This window comes from Daktulosphaira vitifoliae, unplaced genomic scaffold (genome assembly GCF_025091365.1).
Source record: "Daktulosphaira vitifoliae isolate Bord-2020 unplaced genomic scaffold, ASM2509136v1 Scaffold_1, whole genome shotgun sequence".
NCBI classification, from domain to species: domain Eukaryota; kingdom Metazoa; phylum Arthropoda; class Insecta; order Hemiptera; family Phylloxeridae; genus Daktulosphaira; species Daktulosphaira vitifoliae.
Window position 1 is genome coordinate 47,845,914 of NW_026099572.1, and position 16,318 is coordinate 47,862,231.

The following is a 16,318-nucleotide window of genomic DNA, read 5'->3' on the forward strand; positions in this document are numbered from 1 at the left end:
TAAAGATTTAATTGTTATTTATCAACTAATCTTTTATTTAAAAATCATATAATATCAATAAAGAATAAAGCTATGCGCATTGTATAATTTTTTAAGAGACACTGCTGGGATTGTAATCATTTAAACTGTTTAAAAACTTTATAGTATGTTTTAATTCGTATGATATTAAAATATGGTAATGTTTTATGGAATACAATTCAAATGAGACTAATAGCCATAATTAAAAATGTACAAAATAAATGTATAAGATGACTAGTTTATAATGTTTACTGTTCCAAATTAGAGTGAAAAGTTATGCTTTCTTATTTTCTTCTACAAACCTTAGTTGATAGATGAAAATACATAGACTTAATATTTATTTTTGAAAATATTGAGTTCTTATATTCATTAGGCAAAATAAAACTAAATGTACTATGTATTAATTTAAGGAATCATGCCTTACCTTATTAACAAACAAAATTGTTTCGATTGAACCACATTTATTCATGGCTCTTTTTTTAATATACTACTTAACTTTTCCCTAATTTTTTAAATAGGATGATCGAAACCCACTGAATAACTTACAAAATAAAAGTAAGTATTTCGAAAACATTTTTTTTTTTTGGCTTTTTTAGATACATAAATTTTTTAATTTATCAATAATTAACTACTTTTTTGGTTAGTCCTTTATACCTTAAAAATTCTCAACTTTAATATTTAAATGGCAACACACATATTTAACTAGCTCATAACATTGAATATAATCTAATTAATATAATGAGTGGTCGATAACAACTTTTGGACGAGTACTTTGTTTTGGATTTCTTCTCCCCCCGCCTAAGTATAAAAGTATGAATAACTGTCGGCCAGTAATTTTCTTAATTAGATCAATTGCTATTTTATAATCTAGTTAAATATCTATGTGAACATAAAAGAAATACTATAAAGGAGGCTCTTACAAGTCATATGAAATGAACTGAAAAAGTAATTAATAATTAATTAACTAAGAAATACATGTAGCTAAGAAAAGCCCAAAACATTTTCCCGAAATTATTTATATTTTGTAACTTTTGAGTGAGCTACAATAAACGGATCACCTTTATATCTGGGCCCCTTGTATAGTAGATTTAAAAAATATTTTTTCAGTTTTGGAACGTCAGGTGTGTCTGCAGCATTTGAAAGGCGTAGAACTGTTGTTCACAAACATAACAACACCGTTTTTTTCAAACCATACATTAAATTTACATCATGATTTATACATTTATTTTATTGATGTAAATATTCAGGTATACAAAATATAAATAAAAGCATACATAATATATTTAAAAAACTCGTTCCTTAACCTTGAATTAACTTTTGAATTAAAAATTTGACATTTAAAAAATTACAAATAAATTGTACACATTAAAGTAATTGGGTGTATTAAGTTATAACTTATATTGTGGCATAGAAATTAATTTAATATTTATTAAATTTGATTTCGATGTCAGCCTAAGCTTTTAAGACGATTCCGAGTTGTTATCGTTACTCTAGTCACAGCGTCTTAATTAATGATTAATAACAAGTTTTGTGTTATGCGCACCATCAGGAACATATATACAGTAAATTGTGTTTATCCAACATAAACCATGAATGCTGTTAGCCAATTAAAATTATTCACATGAATAAAATTGCATAAATTAAGACCAGAAAAAAATCATTATCAGTAGAATAGACGATTTTTCTAATATAATAAATAACGTTTTCGACCATTAACTTATAGATAAGACTTTGTTTCTTTTTCAACGCCCGAAATTTTTTGTAGATAAATAAAGGCTAAGCTCCTCCCTGTCCTATTATCGTCTATGTTTAGTGCAAAAATTTAACAAAAGTGTGAAGATTTTAATATTTTGAGCCGCATTCTAAAAATTGGTGTAACCAAGGGGGGCTAATGGGACTGTACCCCCCATTTGTCTATTATTACTATTAACAGTATATGCATTTAGCGCTATTGAGAATATGTGATACGTACAGGTCCTTAGCCTCGCCCAGTCAAAATGTCTGGCTATTCTACTGATCTGAGATAATCAGAACTATGACGCACCTCATACATTGATTAAAAACACAAGGCTGCATAATCTATACTAAAAAAACAAGATTTACAAATAATATAACGTAAAAGACAATATTTTTCAAACGGTAATATTGTTGCACCGGTATGAATGAAATCTAATGAAAACGAGTTATAACTGTGACATTATCTTGTTCTATTATTATATTGCTACTAATTATAATCAGTAGCAATAATTAAAAAGCAAGGTTTTTTTCCTATGATATCATTATTCAAATTGAACTATTTCGAATGAATTAAAAGTGTGGATAATTTCAAGTTTTTTGTGTTTTTGCGTTATAACTTAGCAATATTAAATCACCGTAAACTTAAACACGAAACTTCATTATAGTTTTATTTTGCTGTATCGCCTTCGGAGTCTTAAGTTTTAAAGATTTTTTCGGATAAATGTAGAAAAAACACGAAACTAATCAACTATTCTGTAGGTACTTTGGTTCAACTCGCTGCCACTGACGTTTATTCAATACACTTGGAACTTAAGGCGGTTAGCTCGCAGTATAACAACATAACGATAGTTATTTTCGCAAAATGTATGCAAATAAACGCGACACATGAACTTCCTCGTTTCGTTTAAACACGAGCAACATTATATTGCATATACATTGCGCCGTCAACGCTGCTCTCGGCGTGTCGACTATAGACTAAAATCGGCAAAAGTAAATGTTCGCGGGATTACTTACATGGCTATACAATAATAAAGTACCTCCCCTATTTACACGCTTAGTATTTGCCCGTTGCATCGTTGGGCGTTAATCCTTCGTAAGCGCTACTATTGAACATAAAGCTCTTTATTAATTATATATAATTTCGCTGAAACCGCTTGCTCTGTGTATTTAAAACTTTAATACTTAAAGCTTTTGAATCGACTGGAACACTTCCAGCCGGTCGGTCTAGTACAGTCGATTCAAAAAACGGACAGTCTAATTGAACCTATAAACGAGCACCTAAATGGCGTTAACATTGTACTAATGGGAAAATTGTACGATTTTCAGGTACCGTACGAGGAAACTTCGTGTCTGGTGGAAGTCGACTGGGAAAACGGATTTGTCGAAACGTCTGCCAAAGACAACATAAACGTCGGCGAGGTGTTCAGGGAGCTTTTGAACCAAGCAAAGTCCAAGTACGACTTGGGGCCTTCGCTGAGAAGGAACTCTGCTCGTCGACAGTCACTTCCGTCTGGTGGGGGTCAGGGTTCCATGGTTCCCACGCCGACTCAGCTGGCACATCTGCAGAAGAAGGCGAGTGGAGGAGACGGCAGTCGGTCCAAACGCAACTCGTGCTCGATTTCGTAATGACATTAAAAATGCGACCACCTTATTAAATGCCCAAGAGGCGTCAAAGACCCATGAGCAAATACATGTTACCTTCTACTATAATTTTTATTTTATTATACTATACAGGTATATGGTAATATCAATAATTACTTTATACTTTCGCTGTTTTCCTATGTACCGTTAAGTGTAAAATTTTTCGAAGCTGTTCGCAAACAGCTTTAGAATAAAAACGAATACGCGTGTCAAGGGCTCCATACAGATCAGAGATCAAATATTCGGTTCACGCGCTGGTGTTTTAGCAGAAACTTTTTATTTGACAGCAGTGCTGTGAGCTTTAACTATTAACAACTCTCTAAACACAATACGTCATTTATTATACTTAAGTATACCGTTAAAAAGATGTTCTATCAAAATCGACGTGGCCGCGTTGTTCCACAATGTTTCCTTTGTATAGTAAAGAAGTTGTAATAGAATTATAATAAAAAACCAGTCATGCAATCGCGCATCATATTATGCATAATAATTAACGTACGGGATAAATTATTAAAATAATATTAACATTGTTAACATAATAATATATTCTCGTCGTAAATTAATTATTTAATTTCAACATATTTATATGATTATAAATGAGTTAAAATTTATATGTTTTAGGTTGCTTATTAGTTCAATGTACTTAACAAATTTTTCTCTTAAAATACAATATCATCAGTTTGTTTCTAAACTTGATACGGTGCATTGATATGCATATTTATTGAAAATTGGTTAGACTCCGCCGCTTTGAGACTAAGCCAGGACCAACAAATTGTATTACCTTAATCACATTGATAAGATTTTCGTACAACCCTGTACGGGTTGAATACACAAACTCGATAACGTTTTGCAAATAGTAATGAAAAATAAAGATCATAATAAAGTTCATGAACGAAAAATGTGATTTCGTTAAATCCCTTTTGGTCAGCTAGACGGGAAACTCGATTGTTTTGGCGAAAATGGCCAATGAAGATCCCAGAGAGTTTATTTTTCTCGTTTTTATTAGATTCACTATGCGGTTTTAGGAAACTGCTCGTTGTGTATTCGGGAATAGGCCCACGATATTGAAGCTTTGGCCTACCAAAGGGATTTCATTTGGTTTGGAAAGTTTGCCTTAACGTACACGTATAAAACTTATAAATCGTAGATTAGTCGAAAAGTCCTGCCTACAAGAGCGTTCCCGAATCCGATCCAAAATAGGTAGTGGGACCGTATCTCTTACACCCTCCGCTGACGCCTCATGTATAGATTTATGTGTTCTATCTTATTACTTTCAAAGTACCACAGCTCCGGCAATGTACGCGGCATATTAGGATACGCACAGCTGGCTACATTTTAAAGTATCTTATTCTTATTCAATTTTCCAAAGTCTCTATCTTTATGTACTCGCATTAAATTTGTTATTCGGCAGTATCGACGGTATGCTAACTATGTACAGATTCCTAACACAAAACTAATAGTAGCTAACGTATCATTATTTCCCAGTGAGAGCTAAACATTGATTTTATTTCTCGAACTATTACTAAAACACAAATACTACCATTTTCACTCTGGAATGTAACGCAATCACTTTGCTCTTTCTAAACAAATTACCACCCCATTGGTAAATTAAGAATACATTCCTTTAGCTTTATTCTTATGGTGACCCTTTGCAATAAACAATAATAGAATAAGAACGGATTATGTGTTATTTAGCTTTTAATTGAGTCAACTCTAACACGTGGACATCGAATACACATCAGTATTAATTTTATTCAAATAAAAGTTTTATTTTTCATCTATAGGTGATACCTTCTAATTGACAGGGAACTAAAATGGGCAATTTCCCCCTAAAATAAAATAAATATTTTAACTGTTCTTAAAAATAAAAAATTTCATGAACATGGTTCCTTCGAAACGACACTGAAATAAGATGTTTAAATCCATTATCCTCTGAGTGCGCTATTTGTTTCATAAATACAATTTTTATTCAAAGCAATATAAATTCTATATAATTTGAAATTTAAATTAAGTGTAAGTTTCATGACATTTATGGTTCACTTCAGTATACTGTTGGTACAGATTTTATGTGACATTTAAGACATACTATGGTCTTTTATAGTACTGTCATTGTAACGAAACCTTTTCTATTATATTATATATGTATAATTTAATCAATTAATCATATTATTTTTATCTGCCCTTCTATAAAAATATTTGTACTACTTTGGCCTAACTGTGCTCAAATAAATGAGAATTAAAACCAAAATTTATTTATTTTTTTTTTTATATCTGTCAAATATTTTAATCGTATTAAGGTTAGTGTGTTAAGGTTTAACTCCCAGAAAATAGTTTTTTCTGTAAACCTGTCTTCGTCAATGTTTACTAAGCATATACAAATATTAATTTTTAATAATTTATTTTGATATTACATCAAATTAAATCTTGTTTTATAAATATATTAACATTACAACTCTAATTCAATTTAATAATTTTTCTCTAATCGCTAGATTTTTTAAATAAAATAAAGAAATTTAAGATTGTTAAGTGTTGTAAAATTATGTTCTTATAGCATAACTTTTTTTTGGTTGTTAACAGTTGTTTTCTTTACATTTAAGCACTAAACCAGTATTTAAGTATATAATATAATATGTAAAAAAAACACATTTTATTTTTAAAACTAGATAAATACTGTCATTATCGACTGACTTGTAGTTATTGGATTAGATTAGGCATGGATCGAATTAGTGCCGACGCTAGGTCGAGGCTGACGGAGCACAGCCCCGCACATAATAGTAGCGTATCAGAGTTTTGTTTTTAGGGGGTGATATACACTAGAAGAATTTGTATTGCTCCCTCCAAACAAAAATATTTGTACCTTCACCGTATATAGATTTTTACTGAAGGAATCTATATCACTTCAACCTCTCCCTCCTAGCACAATGACCCAGCAAAACTTAGCGCCAGCACTAGATTGAATAGTTACAAATACTCTTTACTTATTATAGAGGCATGCAGTCGTTCAGTTGTAATATCACCCCGTCTTTTAAATTGACCTTTTTTAACTTCTTGATATTAAAGAAATTCGGAGATCCCAAATTCACATTTCTGTTAGCTATTTGATAATATATTGACATTTTTATATAATGTCCATTTTTAAAGTTTTATATTATCCCAATTTCTATAGGCATAGAATATTGTTTTATTGCAATTTTTAACATACAACAATAATTAAATTTTACAACTTTATCGATTAGAATCGTTATAACATTGATGATTTTGTTCGTTACATTATATCTATCAATAATATAATTTAAAAATATTATGTCTTTTAAATTGTAGTAAAAATATTACTTTATTATATTTATATAATAAAAAAATAACATGTTATTCCTGATAGTAAATTAAAAATGTTTATTGTACTTAATCATAAGTGACTGGTTTATTATTCTAACACTAGTGTACTAATAAATAAATAATGTATATAATTTTAGCAATACCAATAACATTATATTATTTAATTAAAAACATTTTATTTATTAGTTAATACAATATAATTTGTTTCATTTTAAGTGGTTAATTAATTATAGAGTATTCACATAATCAAAAAGTCAATAAAATATCTGATTCTGAAACATTACTAGAATTAAATTTCAATTAATCGCTTAGTAGTACATTCTACATAGATATTATTTAATTGGATGCAATTGTAGTTTACCGACGGGTGAGTTTGTAACATCTTGATGAACAAAAGTTTACTAAAGCTTTTAAGTAAATCCCAATTTATTGCATTGCGCCTACGCATCCAATGAAATGTCTCTTTAAAAATGATATCAAATTAATCACAAGTCGTACGTCAAGTCCTTTTCAAGCGCAATGGTAGTACAATACCGCCCGCACATTTCCACATTTCTATTTAGAAAAAACATAACTACCCTTTGTTCGTTTAATTACAATGACCAATGATTGTTCCGCTTAATGATCAATGTTGATAGAATGCGGAAATCATTATTTCGACCAATAATTATTTACAGTATTACGATAATGCAAATTAATTTTTTGACACATCAACAACTATCGGCTATCACGTCTGACTGATAATTATTATTATATCAGTACACTATTGGTTTTGAGTACCTAATAAAACATAATTATTATTGCTATTATTCGGCCATAGATGGTTAGGTAATTGCATTATTATAGAATTAATGACCGGCCTTGAGTCTACAACGAATATCCAGGTAATTTAAATAGCTCAAATTAATCTACTCCACGAAAGTAGTACAAATCTAATCTCATCAGATTGTCGAGTCATGGTTATTATATGATATATTCTGTTTTTATTATATTATTGAAACATTTGATAATGTTCATGAACATTTACCTATAAAATAAACAGATTATTCAAAACATTAAATCAACACTTATTATTAACCTAGTACAGCCGATTGTTAATTTTTTGTTCCATCATTTAGGCATATTGTAAATTACTTCCCTGAAAATTAATAATGTAACAAACATAATATCTTAAAAGTGATTATGACGAATAAAGACAAGGTTTGATTATTATGTCATAATATCTAAATTATTGTTGGATCTATTAACCTTGGGGTTAATTTATATTGGTTTTTTTGAAGTAAAATGACAATATTATGCCTTTATTTTTTCAAAATTTTGACATATTGGTGTTTTTTTTTATTATTCTATTTTGTCAAATGATGTTTCCATAAAAAAGTATCAATTAAAATTTGATCATTAACAACTTTAACGAGTTTAGTATTTGTGGAAATAATTACTATAAGTGATAATTTTTAATGGTAAATTCATAAGCGGAAATTTGATTGGGTTAGTCCCTTTAAAATTTCAGAAAAACTACATATATAATTATATGAAAAAAAAATTTAGTGAAGGGAAAATTACATGTAAATAAACCTTTCCAAATATTTTATTGTAATTGAGTCTATGGGTAAATTTTAAAAGTATAATGGGAATCTGCAACCGTTAACTTTTTTGATAATAAAACTTAACGATTTTTCAGTAAGGAAAATTAAAATGTTTTCAGCTACGTTATACCCAAGTCAGATTAGTTAAATAAAAAAAGTTTTATGTTGCACGTTTCTTTTGCCTTAACATTAATTAAACAATGATTCGTATAATTTTTAACATTAGGTGATAAAACAATCGCCTAATGACCATTTTTATAGTAAAACATTAAAATTAAAAAAACTAAAAATTTCAAGGATATAAATATTACATCCTGAACAACAAGAACTTAAATGTCTCCGAGACTGTCCACAAAAAATTACTAATTTGTTTAGTAAAAAAAATTATTATTTAATACAATTATGTAGTTTATATATTTAATTAAAAACCAAAATCATTAATGAACTACATTCCTAAAATATTTACTTACTGACCAGGGTATTTCAAAAACAACACGCCCGATAAAATGTTTTCATTATTTAAACAATTTTCGACTTAAGGGAGGGTTTGTCCACATTGGTCGTTTAGCACGAGGTTTTGAATGCATACACAAATATAGCATTTAGAGTTGGTGGCGCGTGTAGCAATAAAGGAGAAGTCTCTTACCATAATACATGAACAGGGACGTGTAATGACATGATGTTTAAATGAAAAAGGCGGACCGCATTTTTCTGAAATGTAATTTTTTTTTCTAACAATCGATGTGGACAATTCGGGAATTTTTATCAAAACAAATGACGGACGCACAAAAAAAGACCCAGTCAAATACATAATTTAAAACTTCGAAAAAACAATTGAGTTATAAACATATTTCTGCATTACAATATTATCTGTTTGTTTCTCATCTATATTATGTCAAACAGAATAATATTAAGTTATAAATTACAGTTTCCTGAGTTTACCCCGTTAGAAAATGCAATTCTTGACGTCACACTCCATTATTGTCTCAAACCAAAATTCTTGAGCTTCTCTTTTTATTTTCAAAAAATGATTTACAAAATGTCTGGTAACTCTAGTAAAAATTACTAGTAAGTAATTAATTATTAATAAATTTAATCTGGGAAGATTTACATTAACAAAAAAATGTTAGATACGTCGTTTAGGCTTTTTAATCAATTTGTATTGTATTCGAAGTATTTTAAAGCGTTTGAATCACTTTTTTACTTTATAACTTTTATTTATAAAACTAAGTATTCGAAACAAATTACACTAGTTTTCAAGAAAATCATTTTTTAAACGTATGTATCTATGTCTACAGAATGCTTAAAATAGTAAATAGAGGAGGCTGACTATAATAATTATTATTATTTAGTTGCATACAGAGAGCTATTGAAGATTTGCTACCACTAAAAAAATAATTTTTAATTAAAGTCAGTAAATATTTGATGCACTGCAATGCATACTACATAAAATTTATTATGTACTATTTTTAATAAACAAATCATAAACAATTATTTAAGATTCAGTCACTACCCCAAAAATATTTACGAATCATTAGCCACACAGAAAAAACCCTTAACCAAAACACTGAATAAAATGATATGGACAAGTAAAACAAAAATTATACTAACTCCATTAGTTTCATAATTTCAATCATCGATACTCTTTCAATTTCATTTTGTATTAAATTAAAATTGACATTAATAAGTTAAAAACAAAAGAAATAAAGTAAAATACTCCGCAAGTGCTATTATAGGCAATAGAATCCAGGCCTTAATATACAGTTTAAAATTGGGTTATAATTTTTTTTAAATATTCAGTTGTTAAAAATGTACTAATTATTAGTTTAAAATGAATCTGTATAGTACATACATATCAACAAGAATATTATTGCTTACTTAAGCTCCATTTCATTAATTTAAATAAGACTTGAAAGTACTTTCAAAGTGATTACTAAGATTAACTACTTAAAGAATTTCACTTTACTATTCTTATTCATCAACCAAATTTAAAAAATCCATCTGATTTAATCTGATATTTCTACAAGATAAAAAAATGGTTGAAATATAATAAGTAGTCAAAGATTTTCATTTTACAAACCACTATATACACATTTTATAATATTATAACTAAAAATTAAATAATGAAAGCTAGACTTATTTAAGGCATTGTTAAAGAGAAAATTAAGAGTTTAAATACTTACAAAAAATTTGTATGAATTGAAATTGATCATATAAAAATACTAAATTGTAATAAAATAACTTGATTTTTGTAAGAAAATTTAATTATGAAAAATATAATAGTTAACCTAAACACTAAACAGTAAACTACAATAATTTTACAGTTATAAATTAAAAAGACAGTTTTTTTTATTTCTATTACAATTTTAACTTAAAAAACAAATTTTTATCCATAAATCAGTCGTAGGTGTTTGTGTAAAATTTAGAAACAAATACAAACAACTCGTCACACATTCAAATTAAGAAGGAACATTAGTATACCGATTCAGATTCAATTGAATCTAATTTAGGTCGTTTGCAATCAGCAACATTTTCAGATACTTCCTCGTCATCATCTGACCGCAAACGTTTCTGATTCTGCTTTAACTTTACTATTATGCACGTCATATTATCACAGCCTGTTCCATCACCAAATGTATTAGGTGCCAAACATTCATCAAATAACTAGAAATAAATTATTTTTAATAACTAAAGTACAAATAAAAATAAAAATACTTATTATACATAAAATCAATTTTTAAACCCAAAAATTAGTGCACACAGTTGTATTTAAAAGACAAAACAATTATTTATTTAAAACCTTGAAATAAAATTTTTGTTAGTTCTATTTTTAATACTATAAACTTAAGTTCAATTCATTTTACTTTATAAAGAAATTTACACAAGTCACTTACTTCTTCACAAATTGATGACAAATTTACATCTGCTGTATTGATACGTTTAGAAACAAAATCAACTACTTCTTGACTAGTCAATGAATTCCAAATTCCATCACATGCTATGATCAAGAAGTCTTCATTTTCTGGTTTCAGATCAATAACTTTAACATCTGGTAATGCAGTAATCATTTGTTCAGTATTTGATAGTTCTTTATTTTTTTTGTAGTTGTGATCACCTATAATAAAATTTTAATAGATTGAAAAACAGTTACAGGTAATTTATGGACAGAAGAGTAAAAATATTTTAAAATTATGTAAGATTCAAACATAAATCCATTATCATATTAGATTATTGTATAACTAAATCACTGAATATTTTTTTTAAGTGTACAAAAATTACTATATTAAGCAAATATAATACTTTGGAATTAAAGAAATTAGTTATCATAAATCATTTCACTAAGTCTTACCGAGTGCTCTAGATAAGTTCAAACCCCCATTAACTCTTCCATCATTTGATACAGTTCCACCAGCAGCAATGATCCTTTTTAGCTCAAGTTCATCTTCTGGTTTGTGATCTTCTGACAAATCATGAGCTATATTATTTTGTGAAACAATACACCTTGAATCACCTGCATTGGCTACATATAGTTTATTATTAACCAAAAGTGCTAAAACTGCTGTGCAGCCACTGTCTTTTCCAGGCTGAAAATTAATTGAAAACAAAATTATTTAGTTATTTTATTAAAAAAATTAAGTAATAATATTAAAGGGCTCTGTACAAAAACAAAAAATTTTTAGTAGAAATGGTAAAAAACATTTTAATATGTTATTTTTATGTTATACAGTTATTGAAGTTTAAAATTGTCTTTTAAAAAAACATTTTGCAAACAGTTTTTGATGGTTTTAAATTAAAAAAATATACATATACATAAAGTAAATGGTTAATGTATTGATATGACAAAAAAAAAGTATTGATACTTTTAGCATTGAACATAAATTTATGTAAATCTACCTTAAATTCACCTAAATCTACCTTAAAGTCATATACAATTTACTTTTTCTAATTTTTTAGTATCTTAAGGGTTTTTAATATTATATGTAATAATAAGGTGCAAAAAGCATTAGAAAAGTTATTTTATGTACTTGTATAACCCATTTTCTTATTTTATATAAAACTAAATTTGTTATGTTTCTGTTGTATACTTTAATTTTTTTATTAAAATGTTTATAACTATTTAAAATTAAAAATATTAATTTAAAACTAAAAGAATATTGAACTCAAAAAGATACAATAATTACTAATAAATTGCAGATAAGTATTTTAGGGACAATGTTACCATTATCAATATTAAACACATACTAACCCCAATACACAAAAAAAAATCCCTTATATACCCCTAGTAATTTTATCATCTATTCATGTTATCACAGTATGCCATATTACATAAGTTTAATGATGAATTTTTCAGTTTATAATGGTACATTGTTTAAGAATTCTGCAATTCATTTGTGGCTTTTTGAGTTAAGTTTTTTATATTTCTTTTTAAGTATTAAATTAATATTTTTAATAGATAATAAATTAATAAAAGAATAATTATACTCAGACTATAATCACATAAAATCAAGAAAAATTTTTACTTCAAAATACTAAACTATTACCTCTTCTTCTTCATCGTCATCTTCACAAACAATTGAATCATCTTCTTCATCATTTACATCTTCTTCATCACTTACTTCAGAATCTGATTCATCACTAAAATAGTAAAATTTTTTTGATATTATCAAATAAACTAAATGAATAAAATTTCTTTTATTACTATTATAATGTGCTATGTAAAAATTTATATAAAAATATGAGACATCTGGAAATAATGGAGTCAAAATTACAAAAAAAAAAAAAAAAAAACATAAGTGTAAACCTAAAGATTACTTTTTGAGTGGATTTTTAAAAATATAGCTTTTTTTTAACCTTAATCGTTTCAGCTCTTAGCGTACTGAAATTGTTGAAGAATGATACAATAAATGATTTGTTTAAATTAAACGTTTTGATTGAATTTAATAACATATTTGGATTAATTCAATCTCAAAAATTAGAATTTACAACATTACAAACCCTAATTACTTATTTATAATTATAGGGCGATTTATAAAGCATGAAACCTTTTTCTAATAAAGAAATATTTTTCCATAAAAATGCATTAAATATTATTTTTAAAGTTATCATATATTTCAGGTATAGGTGAAAAAGGGTACACTTACAGTCAATATAATCTGTTAAGTTATACAGTCAATATCTATGATTAATATTAATCATCACACTTAATACATACTAGCGTTTTAAAGTAATAATTTTGAGTATGGTTAAAGATAAACAGTTCTTATACTATGGGACTTTTTTTTTCTTGCTTTTTGGATGTTCTACAAAATACGTTATGCTGACATAATTTTTCTACCAAGTAAACATCCTTTGTGTTAGTATATGGTATGAATTCCATAAAAAAAAAAAGATGTCCAATGTCCTCATTCACAAATTTGTTTTTTGAATTTTTTTTTCATTTGAATATTTGTGATGTTATATGACAGGTGTCTGTTATTTGTTAATTCTCATTTGATATAACAAAAATCAGTTTACGAATGTAACACATTACAAGCAAACAAGTTAGCCAATCAAATAACAACTTGATTATCATCTCTAAAATTACAAAAATGGATATTGACCAACCAAAACTCAATTTAATCCATTATCTATCCAATATAATAATAATAATAATGAGTTCTCATTTAACTTTTAAAAGCTACGCCTAAAAACTACCCTAATAAATAGTTCTTTTTTATAATTAAATTCATATTATAACAATTTTAAAAAATAAAAATAAATTATTCGATACAATTTTATCAAAAAATTATTATTTAACAAAATAAATAAAGAAATCATTCTGTATAGTTACTAAACCAAACAATGTTTAACTTATGACAAATCAGTCATCATAAAAAAATGTTGTACCAAGATGTTCATTCTTTTTATACTTACTTACAACAGTGATAGATTATTTGAACTATGTTAAAAGACTACAGCAGAAAGTTATGAATTCAAGTACATTGAATATTTCACTAAAAAATTGAGAGCCGGTATGTTTTAATAGTGATTGTAAACACTTTTTTTTAATATACAGAAAACTTAAATGATTTTGAAACATCAATGTAATAAAAAATTAGTTTTACTTTAATATTTTTTTACTTTAATTATAGCTTCTAAAATATTATTTTTAAAATCCTGTAAAAATTATAATTTTTGTGGTTTTAAAAAAAGCTTGATATAACCCAATATCCAAAAACAATAACGTAACTACCAAAACTACTGATTATATTGAACAAAATGTAATTTTTAATACCTATAATTTTATTAAGATTATTTTTTAATGAATCAATAGTTATACAGATAATAAACATGAGACACCATTAAAAAAACATCTAAAAATTAATTAATAAGATTAACTATCAAAAATTACTTGGTGTTAATAGATGCTTCAAATATTTCATCATCCGAGTCACTATCATCTGAATCATCAGCAATCAAACGAGCAGATGAAGAGCTATCTCCACTACCATTTTGACCTTTACTACTGCTAGGACAACATTCACCCACACTACTCTCTGGAATGGATTCTTCTACTCCATTATTTTCATTAGTTGAATTGGATGTACCATTAACTTTGGTATCTGAAGAATCAATTATTTGAATACTTGCTTCAGATTCTTTTTCACTAACTCCATTTGTTGTCACAAGAGTTTCGGAAGAATTAGCCTCTACATAACATAAAATTACACTTATCACTCTTTTCATTATTTATTTACGTTATTTACTAAAATAATTATTAATACCTGACTCATTTGTACTATCAGCAGTGCACTTTTCTTTATTAGAATCATCTTCACCTTACATAATATAATTAATTTTTTTAAATCTAGATTTGAGCTTGTTATTATGCTTACTAGTTGACTTTGATTTTGGTCTCTGTGGTGCTTTAAGAAATGGAGAAGCTGGTAATTTAGATGATCCTGGTTGATCCAGTGCATTTACTGCATCTACTTTAGACATTATTTTATTTTTATATTTCAATATGATATCTTCAATAGGCATATCTGCTTCTTTGTACAGTTCATTCAATTCTTCACTTTCTTCTTCTTCATCTCCATCATTTTCTAAAAGTACATAAAATGATTGGTTCAGTTAAATTAAAAAAAACCCAGCACAGGGGGGTCGCGGCACAGTAGTGACGTGGCATAGTTGGATCAAGTATAATGATATCTGACAGTGATTAAAATCACTATAAAAAAAAAACGCTTCGATGCAAATCTTTAGATAGTGTTTAATTTTAAAAAATTGGTCTATTATTCCAAAAGCTACATGATCTGCTAGTTCCTTATTAATATCTTGATTAAGATAAAGTATGTTGAATGAGAAAGGGATTATTAAAAAATATTATTTTTCATAAAAAAATTGTCTTGATCCTTACACTTTTCAATAAGTTATAGCATTATAAAGTAAAAAATGTAAATTATGAAATTGAGAATTTTCACACAAAAATAGCATTTGGTAGCCATTTTCACCATTCAGACAAGTCCAGAGGTCAAATTTTTTTTTTTCATATTAAAGTATGTTACATTAGCTTTAATTTAAGATATATATATAAAAGTGTCAGACCTTCAGGAACATTTTCGAAAATTAAGTTGAAAAAGTTAATTTTTTGTGAAAAAGTTGTCATTTTAAATCCTCCCTTGTTGGGAAGGTTAAGTGTCAGATTTACAAAAAAAATATACCAAATGATAGGTAAAGACATCATGCATCCATAAAAAAAAAACATATTGATATGTTCATTTTTGAATAAGTTACAATAGCTTTTAGTAAAAAAAATTGAAAAAATGTCGAAAATTAGCAATTTTTAAATTTGTAATTTTTTTGGAGGTTTCCCCCATTTACGGGGAACGAGGGCATTTTTTTCAATTTTTGAGGGTAATGTCTTCGACTAGATACAATTTGTGATCTTTTGACGTATCATTGAAAGAAATTGGTTCGGTGAGAGCTGAGAAAAAGTGGTAACAGACACAAAAAAATAA

The 16,318-nt window shown here is 27.2% G+C and overlaps 2 protein-coding genes across 3 annotated transcripts in view; one reads left to right on the forward strand and one right to left on the reverse strand.

Moving 5' to 3' along the window:
* LOC126894846 (ras-related protein Rap-2b) overlaps positions 1-6,639 on the forward strand; it is a 94,780-nt gene extending 88,141 nt beyond the window's left edge. For both annotated transcript variants that reach the window (XM_050666146.1, XM_050666147.1), the window contains exon 4: positions 3,082-6,639. In XM_050666146.1, coding sequence (XP_050522103.1) covers positions 3,082-3,381 — 300 coding nt within the window. In that variant the 3' untranslated portion in view covers positions 3,382-6,639. The remainder of the gene's footprint in view (positions 1-3,081) is intronic.
* A 3,921-nt stretch (positions 6,640-10,560) lies between these two features.
* The window catches only part of LOC126894843 (probable protein phosphatase 2C 6), an 8,666-nt gene continuing 2,908 nt past the window's right edge, over positions 10,561-16,318 (reverse strand). Inside the window, exons 3-9 of the mRNA XM_050666136.1 lie at positions 15,194-15,403; positions 15,083-15,136; positions 14,710-15,007; positions 12,860-12,953; positions 11,668-11,902; positions 11,213-11,433; positions 10,561-10,982 (exon numbers count right to left, since the gene is read on the reverse strand). Of these exons, the coding sequence (XP_050522093.1) occupies positions 10,791-10,982; positions 11,213-11,433; positions 11,668-11,902; positions 12,860-12,953; positions 14,710-15,007; positions 15,083-15,136; positions 15,194-15,403 (1,304 nt within the window). The 3' untranslated portion in view covers positions 10,561-10,790. The remainder of the gene's footprint in view (positions 10,983-11,212; positions 11,434-11,667; positions 11,903-12,859; positions 12,954-14,709; positions 15,008-15,082; positions 15,137-15,193; positions 15,404-16,318) is intronic.